We start from the raw sequence: 16,664 nt of genomic DNA, 5'->3' as shown, positions 1-16,664 counted from the left end.
CATTTCACAATCATTGGACAACAATTACCACTGTTTGGGGTTTTGCATCTACGATAATGTCTTAACCCTTATCCTTATCGTCCACCATATGTCCGAGAAAAGTAGTAGGCACTCACCGTATCACTTCACTTCAATATTGATATGCAACGTGAGCGAAAGAAATGTGCAAACATCGACCGATTACATTTGGGTTTAGTCTTCAAATCTATATTGTCAGCGTAAGACGGCGAACGGATTACGGAAAGTAATGAAAGAAAAAATTAACAATGGTATTGAGTTCAAATTCGAAAGATAAAACAATTAAAGCCATAAAGAAGACTAATAATAATTATTATTATTGCCATACCACTTAATAGGGTTCCAGTAGCACTAAAAATACCGAAAATCTATGCATTCCCATTGGAGGTGGCCATGATGGATCGGCCCACCATAAGTCCAAACAAATGAATCGCATTAAAACCACCAAATATAGCCTGCTGACATTTTTGCCCATTAATTTTTATGATCAATTTCGTAGAGCGGTTTATTTTTATTTTTTGGTGGTGACCATTATATCGTTTTTCGTAAGTGAGTAAATTTTTAAAAATCGTTAAAAACCAAAACTATAAAAACAACTTCCTTAGACAGCACCATGTCCCCTTTGGTCTCCTTGTTGCCTCTTCTGTTCGTCATGATTGTCACCGGCATCAAGGAGGCGCATGAGGATTATCAGCGCTATAAAAACGATAATCTGGTGAATTTCTCAAAGGTCACCATTCTGCGAAATGGCCTGGAACAGGAAATTGAGTCGCGTTTTGTGTGTCCCGGTGATTTGATTGTGATACGAGCCGATTGTGATGTAGCCTGTGATGTCGTTTTGCTGCATAGCACTGATAAAAGTGGCAAGTGTTTTGTTACGACCACAAATTTGGATGGTGAGACTAATTTGAAAACTTTAATGGTGCCCAGAGGTTTGCCTCAGATGTATGAAACAGCTATGCCTGAGTTTAGCGATATGGGTATAATCGAATGTGAACCTCCACGTACTGATTTGTATACCTTTAATGGCAAGATTGCGATGGAACGATTGTCCCTGACATTACCCCTGACCAGTGAGAATCTTTTGCTGCGTGGTTCAAAGGTCAAGAATACCGAAAAAGTCATAGGCTGTGCTGTTTATACCGGCATGTTTACAAAATTGCAATTGAATAGCCGTTACACAGGCAATAAATCGGCTTCCAGCGAGATCTACATAAATAGATTTTTGATCTTTCTAGTGGTGCTGATGGTGGCGGCGTGTGTAATTCTGTATATGATTGGAAGGTAATTGCAAATTTGTATAACCTACACCACTACTGTGGTACAGGGTATTATAACTAAGTGAATTTGTTTGTAACACCCAAAAGAAAGAGAGATAGACCCATTGAAAAGTATACCGATCGTTCACAATCACTTTCTGATTCGATTTAGCTATGTCCGTCTGTCCGTCTGTCTATCTGTCCGTCTGTCTATCCGTCTGTCTGTCCGTCTGTCTGCCCGTCTGCTGTCTGTTCATCTGTCTGTCCATGTTAATTTGTGTACAAAGTACAAGTCGCAATTTTCATCCGATCGTCTTCAAATTTGGCACAAGCATTTTCTTAGATCTAGAGACGAAACCTATTGAAATTGAAAAAAATCGGTTCAGATTTGGTTATAGCTCCCATATATATGTTCGTCTGTCTATCCGTCTTTCTGTCCGTCTTTCAGTCCGTCTGCCTGTCCGTCTGTCTATCCGTCTGTCTGTCTGTCTGTTCGTCTGTCTGTCCGTATGTCTATTCGTCTGTCTGTCTGTCCGTCTGTCTGTCTGTCTGTTCGTCTGTCTGTCTGTTCGTCTGTCTGTCTGTTCGTCTGTCTGTCTGTTCGTCTGTCTGTCCGTCTGTCTGTCTGTCCGTCTGTCTGTCCGTCTGTCTGTCCGTCTGTCTGTCTGTCTGTCCGTCTGTCTGTCCGTCTGTCTATCCGTCTGTCTATCCGTCTGTCTGTCTGTTCGTCTGTCTGTTCTTCTGTCTGTTCGTCTGTCTGTTCGTCTGTCTGTTCGTCTGTCTGTTCGTCTGTCTGTTCGTCTGTCTGTACGTCTGTCTGTTCGTCCGTCTGTCCGTCTGTCTGTCCGTCTGTCTGTCCGTCTGTCTGTTCGTCTGTCTGTCCATGTTAATTTGTGTACAAAGTACAAGTCGCAATTTTCATCCGATCGTCTTCAAATTTGGTACAAGCATTTTCTTAGACCTAGAGACGAAACCTATTGAAATTGAAAAAAATCGGTTCAGATTTGGATATAGCTCCCATATATATGCTCGTCCGATTTTGACTAAAATTGCAATTATAACGTCATTTGTAAACCAATTCTCACGAAATTTCGCTCGAAGGGTTATCTTATAAGTCTTGATATAATATCGGTCCAGATTAAGATATAGCTCCCATGTATATGTTTGTCCGATTTGACAAAAATTGCAATTATATCGTCATTTGTAAACCGATTTTCAAGAAATTTTGCACGAGTTATACTCTTATTAGTCTCGACATTGTTGGTGAATTTCATAGAAATCGGTTCAAATTTAGATATAGCTCCCATATATATATGGTCGTCCGATTTGGACTAGTATTGCAATAATTTGGTCATTTGTTAACCGATTCACACGAAAATTGGGGCAAAGGATTCCTTTGTGATTCTCGGTATTGCTGTTTAATTGAATAGAAATCGGTTCAGATTTAGATATAGCTCCCATATATATTTACGTCCGATCGTGAATAATACTCAATAATTTAGTAATTTGTTAACCGATCTTCACAAAATTTTGCACGAAGGTTTCTCTTATAACTCTTCTGATGACTAATGAATTTCATAGAAATTTGTTCAGTTTTAGATATAGCTCCCATATATAAGCATCTCCCGATTTTCACTTTAAAGGCCTTTGCTGAACCATTTATTAATCGATCTTCTCAAAAAATCATATGTAAGCAAATTTTAAATTCGACGACTTAGCCTGCATATCCAATGTGGTATAGGGTATCAAAAGGTTGGCTTTGCCCCACTTTGGTCCTACCTTACTTGTTTTTGTTTAATTTTTGTATAACCACTAAAGGTGTGAAAAAGACAGCTAACAAAACGATTTGAGGTAATCTCTAATGAGTGTTAGTGATTAAACAAAAATGCATATAATTTTTATTCCCATTACTGGAGATGGGTTTCTACTGGGTAAATACTCAATGCTTGGGTATTTATTGGTTAAATACCCAACAAATACCGGAAGTTAGTTATAAATAGTCGCTATATAGAACGATGTTCAGACTTTAAGTCTTGAGGCAATAAATTGGTAATTTTTCATCAGATTCCGATGAATTTTGGCACTGCGAGTTGGTAGACCCCTTCCCCTTTCTGTGAAGTGTGGTCCACTTTGGACTATTATTGGATATAGCTGCCGTATAGACCGATCTCCCGATATGGGGTATTAAGGCCATAAAATATCCATTTATTACCCGAATTCAATGAAATTCGGCACAGTGAGTTCTAGTAGACCCCTACCCATTCCTGTCAAATGTGGTCCAGATCAGACCATATTTGGATATAGCTGCCATATAGACCGATCTCCCGATATAGTGTTTTGAGCCTATAAAAGGAGCATTTTTCATCCAAATTCGATTAAATTTGGTACAGTGCGTTTTGGAAGACCCCTGCACCTATTTGTTGAATGTTGTCTAGGTCGACTCACGTCTACGCACGCTCACGAGACAAAAGTAGGAGAAAAAAAAGAAGAAGAAGTAGCAGATTCAAGTTTAAGCTCAATGATAAGGGGCCTGCCTTTTATAGCCGAGTCCGAACGGCATGCCGCAGTACGACACCTCTTTGGAGAGAAGTTTTACATGGCATAGTACCTCACAAATGTTGCCAGCATTAGGAGGGCAAAACCACCTGGTCTCGCCAGGATTCGAATCCAGGTGTTTAGCGTCATAGGCGGACATGCTAACCTCTGCGCTACAGTAAAGCTGACATATAAACCGATCTTCTATCTTGAATTTTTTAGCCACTAGAGAACGCAATTCTTATCCGATTTGGCTGAAATTTTGCATGAGGTGTTTTGTTCTGATTTCCAACAAATGTGCCAAGTATGGTTGAAATTGGTTCATAACCTGATATAGCTGGCATACAAACCGATCTTGGATCTTGACTTCATGAGCCACTAGAGGGCGCAATTCTTATCCGATTTGGCTGCAATTTTGCATGAGATATTTTGTTCTGATTTCCAACAACTGTGCAAAGTATGGTTGAAATTGGTCTATAACCTGATATAGCTGTCATATTAACCGATTTGGGGTCTTGACTTCATGAGCCCCTAGAAGGAGCAATTATTCGATTTGGCTGAAATTTAATACAACGGCGTCTCCTATGTCCTTCAACATACGTCTCAAATATGGTGTGAAGCGGTCTATAGCCTGATACAGCTCCTATATAAAACAATCTCCCTATTTTACTTCTTGAGTCCCTAAAGGGCGCATTTCTTATTCGAATTGGCTGAAATCTTACACAATGACTGCTACTATGCTCTTCAACATTCAATTCATATCTCTTGTAGCATAGCAATGCTTTTCTTTTATCCTTTATTTTCCTAAAAGAGAAACCGGGAAAAGAATTCGAAAAATGCGATCTATAGTGGGGTATATAAGATTCGGCCCGGCCGAACACGCACGCTTTTACTTGTTTTTATTTATTTCCGAATAATAAGCATAAAGAGTTTAGTATGTCCGCCTATGACGTTGAACGCCTGAGTTCGAATCCCGTCAGAAAAAATTTTCAGCGGTGCTTATCCTCTCCTAATGCCGGTGAATTTTGTGAGGTACTATGGCGTGTTAAAACTTCTTCTCAAAGAGGTGTCGCTTTGCGTCACGCCGTTTGGATTCGGCTATAAAAAGGAGGCCCCTTATCATTTAAATCGGACAGCACTCAGTGATATGTAAGAAGTTTGCCCCAGTTCCTTAGTGGAATGTTTATGGGAGAATTTGCTGGACCTATAAGTCCCAGGCCGACACTGGATAACTATGAGCACCATACACCCGACTTGTGTGATGTTCATCGTTATTACGGGAAGCTTAGCTGAGATCTATCGGGAGCGTCCACAGCTTACGTTTTTATGCGGAGTAGCTGCAAATGCGGCCGCAGGCAGTCAGCGACTTCGAGATGAGGGTCTTAGTGGGGGTAAGGTGGCACTGACTCTTACCTTAATACTGAGTGCCAATAATACTCGAGATGACAAGTCGAGCTATTGGCGCCTTTAAATAACCAATGGCCAACATCAGCGTCCGTAATCAGGTTAGAGGCGGCTGGAGGCGACCGTCGGATCTTGGAGCAAGCGGCTTGCAACAACGAGGGATACGTGTGCAACCCCACAAATCCCATGCGATTAGGGCGCTGGGGCAGTAACCCGACCCCGGAAAACTATAAGAATTTCTATGAGAAACAAAGGAATAGTAAAAACGGACCCCCCCTAACGTTGACGACCAAGGCAAACGAAAAGAGGACCATGATTTGTGGATCTGCACCTGGAATGTCCGTACTCTCTATAGAGAAGGCATTGAAGAAGTACAAGGCAGATATTACCGCCTTAAAAGCGGTAATATCACCAAAAGGTGACGAACTATACGATAGCTCCCATAACACGCGACAGATGAAGGAGAGGTATCGGGATAAAAGGACAGAGGAGAAGCGCCTATTCCGCAGAAAAAAGAAGGAAATGGAAAGACGTGAGTGTGAGCGATGTACTGGAGTCAAAAAGAAGTCCGGAAATTCTACCAAAGAATCAAACATCAAACCTATGGCTTTGGTACAGGCACATCCTCCTGCAGAGACAAAGAAGCAAATCTGGTAACTAACACAGTTAGCATGCTTAGGTTATGGAAAGAACATTTTACCCAGCTGCTAGTGTCCGAAGTTGGCGGCGAAGAGGATACCGCAGAACCAATCAATGATGATGGTACAAAATGTTTACCTCCTAGTCAGAATGAGGTCCAAGTAGCAGTGACTCGACTGAAGAACAACAAGACAGCAGGAGCCGACAGGTTACCCGTTGAACTATTTAAGACCAGAGGCGACACGCTGATAAGGCGTATGCATCAGCTTATCTGCGCAATCTGGCTAGAAGAACGCATACCCGATGATTGGAACCTCAGCATACTATGTCCCGTACACAAGAAAGGAGACAAGACGGAATGTACCAACTACAGAGGAGTAAGTCTCCTCCCCATCGCATACAAGATACTCTCAAGCGTACTGTGCGAAAGATTAAAACCAAAAGTCAATGAGATAATTGGGCCCTATCAATGCGGCTTAAGACCTGGTAAATCCGTATCAAAATACAACCGCTGCGTTGGCGAGGTTATGTTATCAGAATGGATGAAAAAGCTCCAGCAAAGAAGTTTTGGGTCAATAAAAGGCGCGTTTATTGTCCGATGTCGACGAAATTCGGGACAGTAAGTTGTGTTAGGGCCTTCGCCATTCTTCTTTAATCTGGTTCAGATCGGTCCAGATTTGGATACAGCTGCCATATAGACCGATCTCTCGATTTAAGGTTTTGGGCCCATAAAAAGCCGTATTTATTGCCCGACGTAGCCGAAATTTGGGACAGTAAGTTGTGTTAGGGCCTTCGACATTCTTCTTCAATGTGGCCAAGATCGGTTCAGATTTGGATACAGCTGCCATATAGACCGATCTCTCGGTTTAAGGTCTTGGGCCCATAAAAGGCGTATTTATTGGCCGATGTAGCAGAAATTTGGGAGAGTAAGTTGTGTTAGGGCCTTCGACATTCTTCTTCAATTTGGCCCAGATCGGTCGAGATTTTGATATAGCTGCCATATAGACCGATCTCTCGGTTTAAGGGCTTGGGCCATAAAATACGCATTTATTTTCGAATTTCATCGAAATTTGGGACAGTAAGTTGTGTTAGGGCCTTCGACATTCTTCTTCAATTTGGCCCAGATCGGTCCAGATTTGGAAATAGCTGCCATATAGACCGATCTCTCGATTTAAGATCTTGCGCCCATAAAATATGCATTTATTGTCCGATTTCGTCGAAATTTGGGACAGTGACTTATGTTAGGCTTTTCGACATCCGTGTCGTATATGGTTCAGGTTGGCCTATATTTGGATATAGCTACCTAAAGAACCAATATTATGTTCTACAAAATTACACAATAACATGTACTTATTAGACCACTCAATGTCCGTGCCGAATTTTGTGCAAATCGGACTTTATTTCGATATAGCTGCTATGGGGGCATAAATTATGCATTTTTCACCGGATAATAAAGGAAGGTTGTCTGCACATATACCCGTGGTGGTGGGTATCCAAAGTTCGTCCCGGCCGAACTTAATGCTATTTTACTTGTTTTTGTTTGTTGTATTGGTTTAAATGGTTAGTTTTTTATACCCTTCACCATAGGATCAGGGTATACTATACTATTCGTCTAAGACCCCATAAAGTATATATATTTTTGACATTTTAGGTCGATCTAGCTATGTTTCTTTCGAAGCTAGCCGCTTGAAATTTTGCACAAACACTTCTTATAAGTGTAGGTCGGTTATTGTAAATGGGCCATATAGGTCTATGTTTTGAGAGGCAGTAGGAAGCAGGCCAGAGTGGCTTTCGACACATAGTTCTATATGTAGCGTAGGGACACATAGGACTATTGGCGCTCTTATGCAGAATAAGTTCTGCAAGTGACAGCACAATCTTCCGGAATGAAATTTTGAATGTGGTATCTGTCATGACTTCTAACAGCCATGACATGTACGAACAATATCTGCCAATAACTTGATATGGCTCCTTTATAAACCACTCTTTTTGTGTGAAAAAGTCATTCCAAAAACTTGTCAAATACGAACAATAGTGATTTTTTAACTATTATCTTTTTGACAACACTGATTTAAACAGTTCACGCATGTTTCGTGTCTTGTTTCACTGTCAAACTTCTTCAATTTGGTTTATAATTTAACCATGAATCGTCTTACAAACGAGCAACGCTTGCAAATGATTGAATTTTATTATTAAAATGCGTGCTCTGTTAAGATAGTTCGAAAGACGAAGATAATTTTTGGCTCAATGGGTATGTAAATAAGCAAAATTTTAAAGTAAAGATTGCTTTACTCCAAAATCGAAAATTTTGCCAGAAGCATTGCAAGAGCTACCAATGCTTCCAGAAAAAGTCACAGTTTGGTTCGGTTTATGGGCTGGTGGCATCATTGGTTGCGAATCCTAACGTAACTGTGCATGGTGTGAACTATGGTGAGATGATATCCAATTTCTTTTGCCCAAAATGGAGCTTGACTTGCCACATGCCACACAGCACGCGTAACAATGAACTTATTGAGAGGCAAGTTAGGTGAACATTTTATTTCACGTTCGCGACCGGTTAATTGGCCTCCTAGAACGTGCAATTTAATGCTTTTAGACTTAAAGGTCATGTCCCTACAGACAAGCCCGCTTCAATTGACGCGATGGAAGACAACATTGAATCATATACCGGCCGAAATGTTGAAAAGAGCATGCCAAAATTGGACTAAGCGCAGTCACGGTCAACATTTGCTTGAAATAATCTTCAAACAATGAATAATATGAACCTTACTATCGATTCAAATAAAGATTTCATGCATTTTTCTGAATTTTATGTGTTTCCCATAGCTCTTAAAAAATCACCATTTTTATAAGATTCGTCCCGCCTTACATGCTTCTACTGTTTTAAATTTTTTATCAAATTTTTCAATTTTACTCTTTTTAGATGGGAAGAAGTTAACGTTGTACCTCTAATGGATTATCTGGGACCTCCAATTCGAGTCAATGCAATCTCCAGTATTATCGAAGACTTCCTGGCATTTTTGATCCTCTTCAACTATATGGTACCGATATCTATGTATATGAACATTGAATTGTATCGTGTGGTCAATGCATTCTTTATTCAACAAGATCTGTGCTTGTACGACGAAGAAACAGATCAAAGGGCTGTAGTGAATTCTTCAAATTTAAATGAAGACTTGGGTCAAGTAAATATTCTGTTTTCAGATAAAACAGGAACTCTGACTAAAAATGAAATGATATTTCAACAATGCTCCATAGAAGGAAGAAAGTATGTATATCGTAAATACTATTTGGAAGAAGAGGAGGGAGAAAAGAAATTAGTTGCGAAAGATTTTAATGTAAGTATTGGTGACAGGATAAAAATGTTAATGTAATGTATCGATCAAAATTGGATTGGATTTTCTTTGGATTTTGCCTAATCTAAATTATATAAGGCAACTCTTGAATTTCTAGGACCAACAAACCGAATTCTTCAAAGCTTTGACTTTATGCCACACCGTACAAGTTGCCCAAGTTGACGAAAATGTATTGGAAACCAACTCTACAACCAACATACAATATCAAGCTTCTAGTCCTGATGAAAAGGCTCTACTTGATGCCTGCAGGCAATTGGGTTTTATATATCTGGGAGATGAAAACGATAGGTTAAAGATCCAAATAGCCACAGAATCTCCTGAGAAGTTTCATATTGTGGAATTCAAACGTCTTCATATTCTAGAATTCAACTCGGATAGAAAACGTATGAGTGTTATTGTAGCCGATATGGAAAATCGTAAATGGTTGTTTACCAAAGGTGCAGAAAGTTCAATTTTTGGATTGTGTTCGGAGGATTCCAAGCAAATGATTATGCAAACCGATCCTCATATAACAGAATTTGCCAAGGAAGGTCTTAGGACCTTAGCAGTGGCCCGTAGGCTAATACCTGAAGATGAATATGAGGAATTTTGTAATGACTTAAGTGCAGCTCAAATGTCCTTGGACAAGAGAAAGGAATTACTGGACGAATGTTACAAGAGAATCGAATGTGGTAAATGGCAGATGCTTACAATTTAATGTTCTTTAATAGATTAATAAATTCTTCCAAGATTTACAGCTTTTGGGGGCTACTGCCGTGGAAGATGCCTTGCAGGAAAATGTCAGCGAAACTTTGTTGGCTTTGAAAGAAGCTGGCTTGAAGATATGGGTCTTGACGGGTGATAAAGTGGAGACGGCAGTAAACATAGCCCTGGCCTGTGGCCATATAACCGAGGATTCTCAACAACATTTCATTATCGATTGTCAATATAAAGATGAACTTATGCGATGCTTACAATCGCTTGAAAACAACAAACATACATCCCTTATAATGGACGGCATAAGTTTGGCCACCGCCTTGAGGGAAGTCCCTTTAGAATTTCGCAAAGCCGCTTTAAAATGTTCTTCGGTTTTATGCTGCCGCCTGAATCCCTTGCAAAAATCTGAAATCGTTACTTTGATTAAAAAACAAAAAGGCTTTCTAACTGCCGCCATTGGTGATGGCGCCAATGATGTTTCCATGATTCAAGAGGCCGATGTTGGCATTGGTATTATGGGCAAAGAAGGTCTACAGGCTGCTCGCTGTTCTGACTTTTCCATAGCGAAATTTTTCATGCTGCAACGCTTGCTGTTGGTTCATGGTCACTACAACACCGCCCGTTTGTCATTTTTGGTGTTGTTCTATTGCTATAAGAATATTTTGATAACGGGCATTATGGTCCTGTTCCAGTTATACGATTTATATTCATCGACATCCGTCTATCATTCGTTGTATATGTGGCTATTTGATATTGTGTATATATCGTATAGTTTCACATTTTTGGCCATAAGTGAAAAACCTTTCCCCGAAGAGGTGTTAATGAGGTAAGTTTTTTGTAGAAAAAAAAATGAAATAGCTTAGGTATCAAAAAAACCACTTAAAAACAAGTAGGAAAGGGCAAAAGTCGGGCGGTGCCGACCCTACACATACCATATAAGTACTATATGGGAGCTATATCCAATTCTGAACCAATGTTGATGGACTTCGGCAAATGTTTTCGGATGAGTTATTAAACAATCCGTATAAAATTTTAAGCAAGAATGTTTAAACTGTAATAACTACGGTTCACAAATAACAACATTATTGCAAATTACCCAAAATCTGACGAACATATATATGGGAGCTATATCTAATTCTGAACCGATTTGGAGCAAACTTCTCAGATAATGTGGTAGCCGTGGGGGAAAGCGTTGCGCAAAATTTTGGGAAGATTGATCAAAAAATGCGCTTGCAGTGGCTATTGGAGTGGAAATCGGGCGATAAACATATATGACAGCTATATTTCAATCTGAGCTGATTTCTATGAAATTCACCAGTAACGTCGAGAGTCATAAGAAAATTCTTCCCGCCAAATTTTGAGAGAATCGGTTAACAAATGACCATTTTATTGCAATATTACTGCAAATCGGACGAACATATATATGGGAGCTATAACTTAATCTGAACCGATTTCAACCAAACTTTATTGCCATTGTGGAAGTCGACGAGGAAAACGGTGTACGAAATTTTGGGAAGATTGGTCAATAAATGCGCTTGTAGTGGCTCTAGGAGTGAAAATCGGGCGATACATATTTATATATGAGAGCTATATATAGATCTGAACCGATTTCTATGAAATTCACTGGAAATGTTGAGAGTCACTAGAAAATCCGTCCTGCCAAATTTCGAGAGAATCGGTTAACAAATGACCATTTTATTGCATTATTACTGCAAATCGGACGATATAGCTCCCATATAAACTGAACTCCCGATTTGAGTTCTTGAGCCCCTGGAAGCTGCAATTTTTGTCCAATTTGGTTGAAATTGAGCATGTAGTGTTCTGTTACGACATCCAATAACTGTGCCAAGTACGGTCCGAATTGGCCTATTACCTGGTATAGCTCCCATATAAACCGTTCTCCCGATTAGATTTCTTGAGTCTCTGAAAGTCGCAATTTTTGTCAGATTTGATTGACAATTTTCAAATAGTGTTCTGTTATGACTTCCAATAACTGTGCCGAGTACGGTCCAAATTAGTCTATAACTTGATATAACTCCCATATAAACCGATCTTCCGATTTTAATTCTTGAGACTCTGGAAGCCGCAATTTTTGTCAAATCCAACTTTTTGGAAAGGCAAAAGTTGGGGGTTTAGACCGCGTGAGACCTATAATGCTAAAGGGTGATTTTTTTGAGGTTAGGATTTTCATGCATTAGTATTTGACAGATCACGTGGGATTTCAGACATGGTGTCAAAGAGAAAGATGCTCAGTATGCTTTGACATTTCATCATGAATAGACTTACTAACGAGCAACGCTTGCAAATCATTGAATTTTATTACCAAAATCAGTGTTCGGTTCGAAATGTGTTCATTCACCGTAACGTTGCGTCCAACAGCATCTTTGAAAAAATACGGTCCAATGATTCCACCAGCGTACAAACCACACCAAACAGTGCATTTTTCGGGATTGGTTGCTCTTCACTCCAAATGCGGCAATTTTGCTTATTTACGTAGCCATTCAACCAGAAATGAGCCTCATCGCTGAACGGTGAATGAACACATTTCGAACCGAACACTGATTTTGGTAATAAAATTCAATGATTTGCAAGCGTTGCTCGTTAGTAAGTCTATTCATGATGAAATGTCAAAGCATACTGAGCATCTTTCTCTTTGACACCATGTCTGAAATCCCACGTGATCTGTCAAATACTAATGCATGAAAATCCTAACCTCAAAAAAATCACCCTTTATATGGTGCTGTGGTGTGGTGGACGGCTCTTCAAAAGTCCACCTACTGTTCAATACTCAACTGGATCCAAAAGATGGCTTGTTTGTGCATCATAGCCACACTGAGGACGACACCATCTGATGCACTGAATTTAATGCTACATTTTATGCCTCTGGACATTGTGACTAGACAAATTACTGCGACCACTGCCGTGAGATTAAGGGAGCATTCTCATTGGTCATGTGGCGGCTATGGACACTGTGTTATGCTTGATACAATATTCGATGTTCCAGGCCAAGTGGATTGCACCCTACCTGAGCCGCTTTTTGATAAGAATTACTGTACCACTATTCCTGATAGAACCGATTGCAACTACGATATCCCTGGTAACAGAAGTTACATCGACTTCTATACGGATGGTTTCAAACTAAACGACCAGGTGGGCTTTGGGGTGTATCCTAAAGATCTAGAACTGGTCATATCGAAATGGTTACCCGGCCACTGCAGTGTATATTAAGCGGAGCTCCTTGCAGTTAAGGAAGTGGTGGAATGGCTTAGATATAATGTCATGACGACGACTGGCATAAATATTTTCCCCAGACAGCCAGGCAGCCATTAAATCCCTGGAGAACGTATTTCTGTACACAAAAACCGCCCTCGACTGTTGCAGATCTCTCAACGACATGGCTAAACAGTTCCAAATTCACCTGTTCTGGGTGCCGGGTTATAGAGACGGACGAGCTTGCGAGACTACGAACTACCCTACACATTCCAGGTACACTGGGATCTGTGGATATGCCTCTAGCGATATGTAAGCTACGTTTTCGGGACCAGACCCGAAGGACAACGATTGATAGATGGTCACAAAGAGGGGGCTGTGAACATTCCAACTATGTGGCCTAATCTAGGCTTGAAGAGGTCTACTGCTTTGCTGTCATTGGCTAGAACAGACGTTTCAGGTCACTGTATAATCGAAAAACATGCCGGCAGACTGAAGGTTACCAGCAACAACTTTTGCAGAAGCTGTGAGGACATCGAAGAAGAAGAGACTATAGGACATCTTCTGTGTGTGTGTCCCGCACTAGCAGTCAGAAGAAGTTCCACTTCAGGTTCTCATTTCTTTGAGAACCTGTCTGATTTAGCGGATGTGAACATTTTTAAGTTATTGGGTTTTTTTAAGCGATCGGGATGGTTCAACGGTGGGAACTAGAAGCCATCTTCCTTCTTCTGTTCCTGTGGTATCACAATGGACGAAAACCTCCACGTGAGTCTGATGGCAGACTGCCACTTAAACCTAACCTGGGACCAAATTTGAATACCGACTTCGTACTTTACTTCTGAATACCTTCCATATTGTCCCAATCGGTAAAAATGTCCGTTTGATTAGGTTTTGGGAGGGGCGTTCCCCTAGGTTGATTGACCAAACAGTTTAGTTAACAAATACTTTTTCTTATTATCATATAACTAAAATTTAAGTTTGTTTGTTATTTACTTAATATTTAAATAATTTTTTTGTTATCATCTCAGAAACCCAAAACTATATCGCAAAAATAGTCAAAATCGTCAAGTGCGTTGGATGGTGTTTTTGCGCTGGATTCTGAATGGGGCCTTACATTCCATAGTGGTATTCTATTTTGCCTATTTCTTTCTTCTACTCAACAATGTGATACTCAATGATGGTCAAACAGCGGAATACTATATATTTGGATCGATCCTAATACAAATGGTGGTGGTAGTGGGCAATCTGAAGCTAATGCTTGAATCACATTTCCTCAGCCATGTTTATTTGATTCTTATAGTGGCTTCTTTTCTGGGTTTTATGTTGACCACAGTGATATACAACTTCATAGATTTGTAAGTATTTGGAGTAACTCTTCTCAATTCTCAATAATAATGTTTTTTTCTTTATAGCCCCCACAATCCTGGTCTATATCATGCCTACAATCGTGTCTTTTGCTCTCTGCCTTCTTGGCTTTTTACCATCGTAACAGCCGTGGCTTGTCTCATACCCGATTATACCATGAAAGTTGTGCGCAGTTTATTTGGAAAATCTTCAAAGTTGACAGCCGAGCACAGCATTTAGAATTGTATGAAGTTTAGTTGTATTTGCTTTATGGTTTTATTGGAGGAAATAAAATGAGAAACACAAGAAAGACAAACCGAAGAAGAGTTTATCTCTTTTATTGCGTATTTACTTAACAAACGCCATATATCATATTATCTGCGTGATAATAAAAACTGCCAACATAATTGAAACATTTGTAGATAATATCGCAGCAGTTATGTTTCTTCTTTGTAGCATGATTCATGTCATAGCTTGGTGAGTTGCTTACATGTGGTTCTTTGGTAAATAGGCAATTGCGCCAAGATAGATAGTTTTGGCATGAATTTTGATATTTACCTAAACACGTAAACTAAGGGTGTACAACTACATTATTAATTTTTTTTCAAAGACAAAATTTCAATGATATTTTCTCTAAAGGAAACATTTCAATCGAATTTTCTCGAAAGACAAAATTTTAATGAAATTTTATGCAAAAACAAAATTTTGAAGAATTTTTGTTTTAATTTCAAATTTTGATGATTTTTTTCTAAAAACAAATTTTTAATTAACTCTTTTATAAATACAAAAATACAAAATTTTAACGACATGATTTTTTCTGATAAAATTTCGGTTACTTTTCTGAAAATCAAAATTCAGTGTTTTTTTTAATTGTTGACCAAGAAGAATGTTAATGAATATTTTCTCCACATACAAACATTTTAGAAAATTTTTGTTTATCCATTTGTAACCCCTCGAAATATTAATATGGGACCCCATTAAGAATATATATTCTGGATCGTCTCGACATCCTGATTCGATCGAGCCATGTCCATCCGCCCTTCCGTCCGTCCGTCTGTCGAAATCATGATAGCGGCCGAACGAGTAAAGCTAGCAGCTTGAAATTTTGCATAGATACTAAGTATTGATGTAGGTTGTTGTGGATTGCAAATGAGCCAAATCGGTTCAGATTTAGATATGGCTCCCATATAAACCGATCTTCCGATTTGACTTATTGAACCCCTGGAAGCCGCAATTTTGGATCGTCTCGACATTCTGATTCGATCTAGCCATGTCCGTCCGTCCGTCCGGCTGTCGAAATCATGATAGAGGTCGAACGCGAAAAGCTAGCCGCTTGAAATTTTGCACATATATAGGGTGATTTTTTTGAGGTTAGGATTTTCATGCATTAGTATTTGACAGATCACGTGGGATTTCAGACATGGTGTCAAAGAGAAAGATGCTCAGTATGCTTTGACATTTCATCATGAATAGACTTACTAACGAGCAACGCTTGCAAATCATTGAATTTTATTACCAAAATCAGTGTTCGGTTCGAAATGTGTTCATTCACCGTAACGTTGCGTCCAACAGCATCTTTGAAAAAATACGGTCCAATGATTCCACCAGCGTACAAACCACACCAAACAGTGCATTTTTCGGGATGCATGGGCAGTTCTTGAACGGCTTCTGGTTGCTCTTCACTCCAAATGCGGCAATTTTGCTTATTTACGTAGCCATTCAACCAGAAATGAGCCTCATCGCTGAACAAAATTTGTCAAAATTTGAACACATTTCGAACCGAACGCTGATTTTGGTAATAAAATTCAATGATTTGCAAGCGTTGCTCGTTAGTAAGTCTATTCATGATGAAATGTCAAAGCATACTGAGCATCTTTCTCTTTGACACCATGTCTGAAATCCCACGTGATCTGTCAAATACTAATGCATGAAAATCCTAACCTCAAAAAAATCACCCTTTACTTAGTATTGATGTAGGTCGTTGTGGATTGTAAATGGGCCATATCGGTTCAGATTTAGATATGGCTCCCATATAAACCGATCTTCCGATTTGACTTATTGAACCCCTGGAAGCCGCAATTTTGGATCGTCTCGACATCCTGATTCGATCGAGCCATGTCCGTCCGCCCTTCCGTCCGTCCGTCTATCGAAATCATGATAGCGATCGAACGCGTAAAGTTAGCAGCTTGAAATTTTGCATAGA

General features: G+C 39.6%; 1 protein-coding gene across 1 annotated transcript; it reads left to right on the top strand.

The window, feature by feature from the left end:
• The first annotated feature begins 88 nt into the window (after window positions 1–88).
• LOC106081301 (phospholipid-transporting ATPase IF) lies at window positions 89–14,701 on the top strand. Its single transcript, XM_059367238.1, has 8 exons — window positions 89–148; window positions 357–567; window positions 624–1,302; window positions 8,779–9,193; window positions 9,309–9,882; window positions 9,941–10,733; window positions 14,146–14,472; window positions 14,530–14,701. The coding sequence occupies exons 1-8, from the start codon at window positions 89–91 to the stop codon at window positions 14,699–14,701; spliced, it is 3,231 nt and encodes a 1,076-aa protein (XP_059223221.1).
• Window positions 14,702–16,664: the final 1,963 nt, after the last annotated feature.

Source organism: Stomoxys calcitrans, chromosome 4, assembly GCF_963082655.1.
Source record: "Stomoxys calcitrans chromosome 4, idStoCalc2.1, whole genome shotgun sequence".
Taxonomy (NCBI): domain Eukaryota; kingdom Metazoa; phylum Arthropoda; class Insecta; order Diptera; family Muscidae; genus Stomoxys; species Stomoxys calcitrans.
This window is presented reverse-complemented; position numbering and strand designations above follow the sequence as displayed.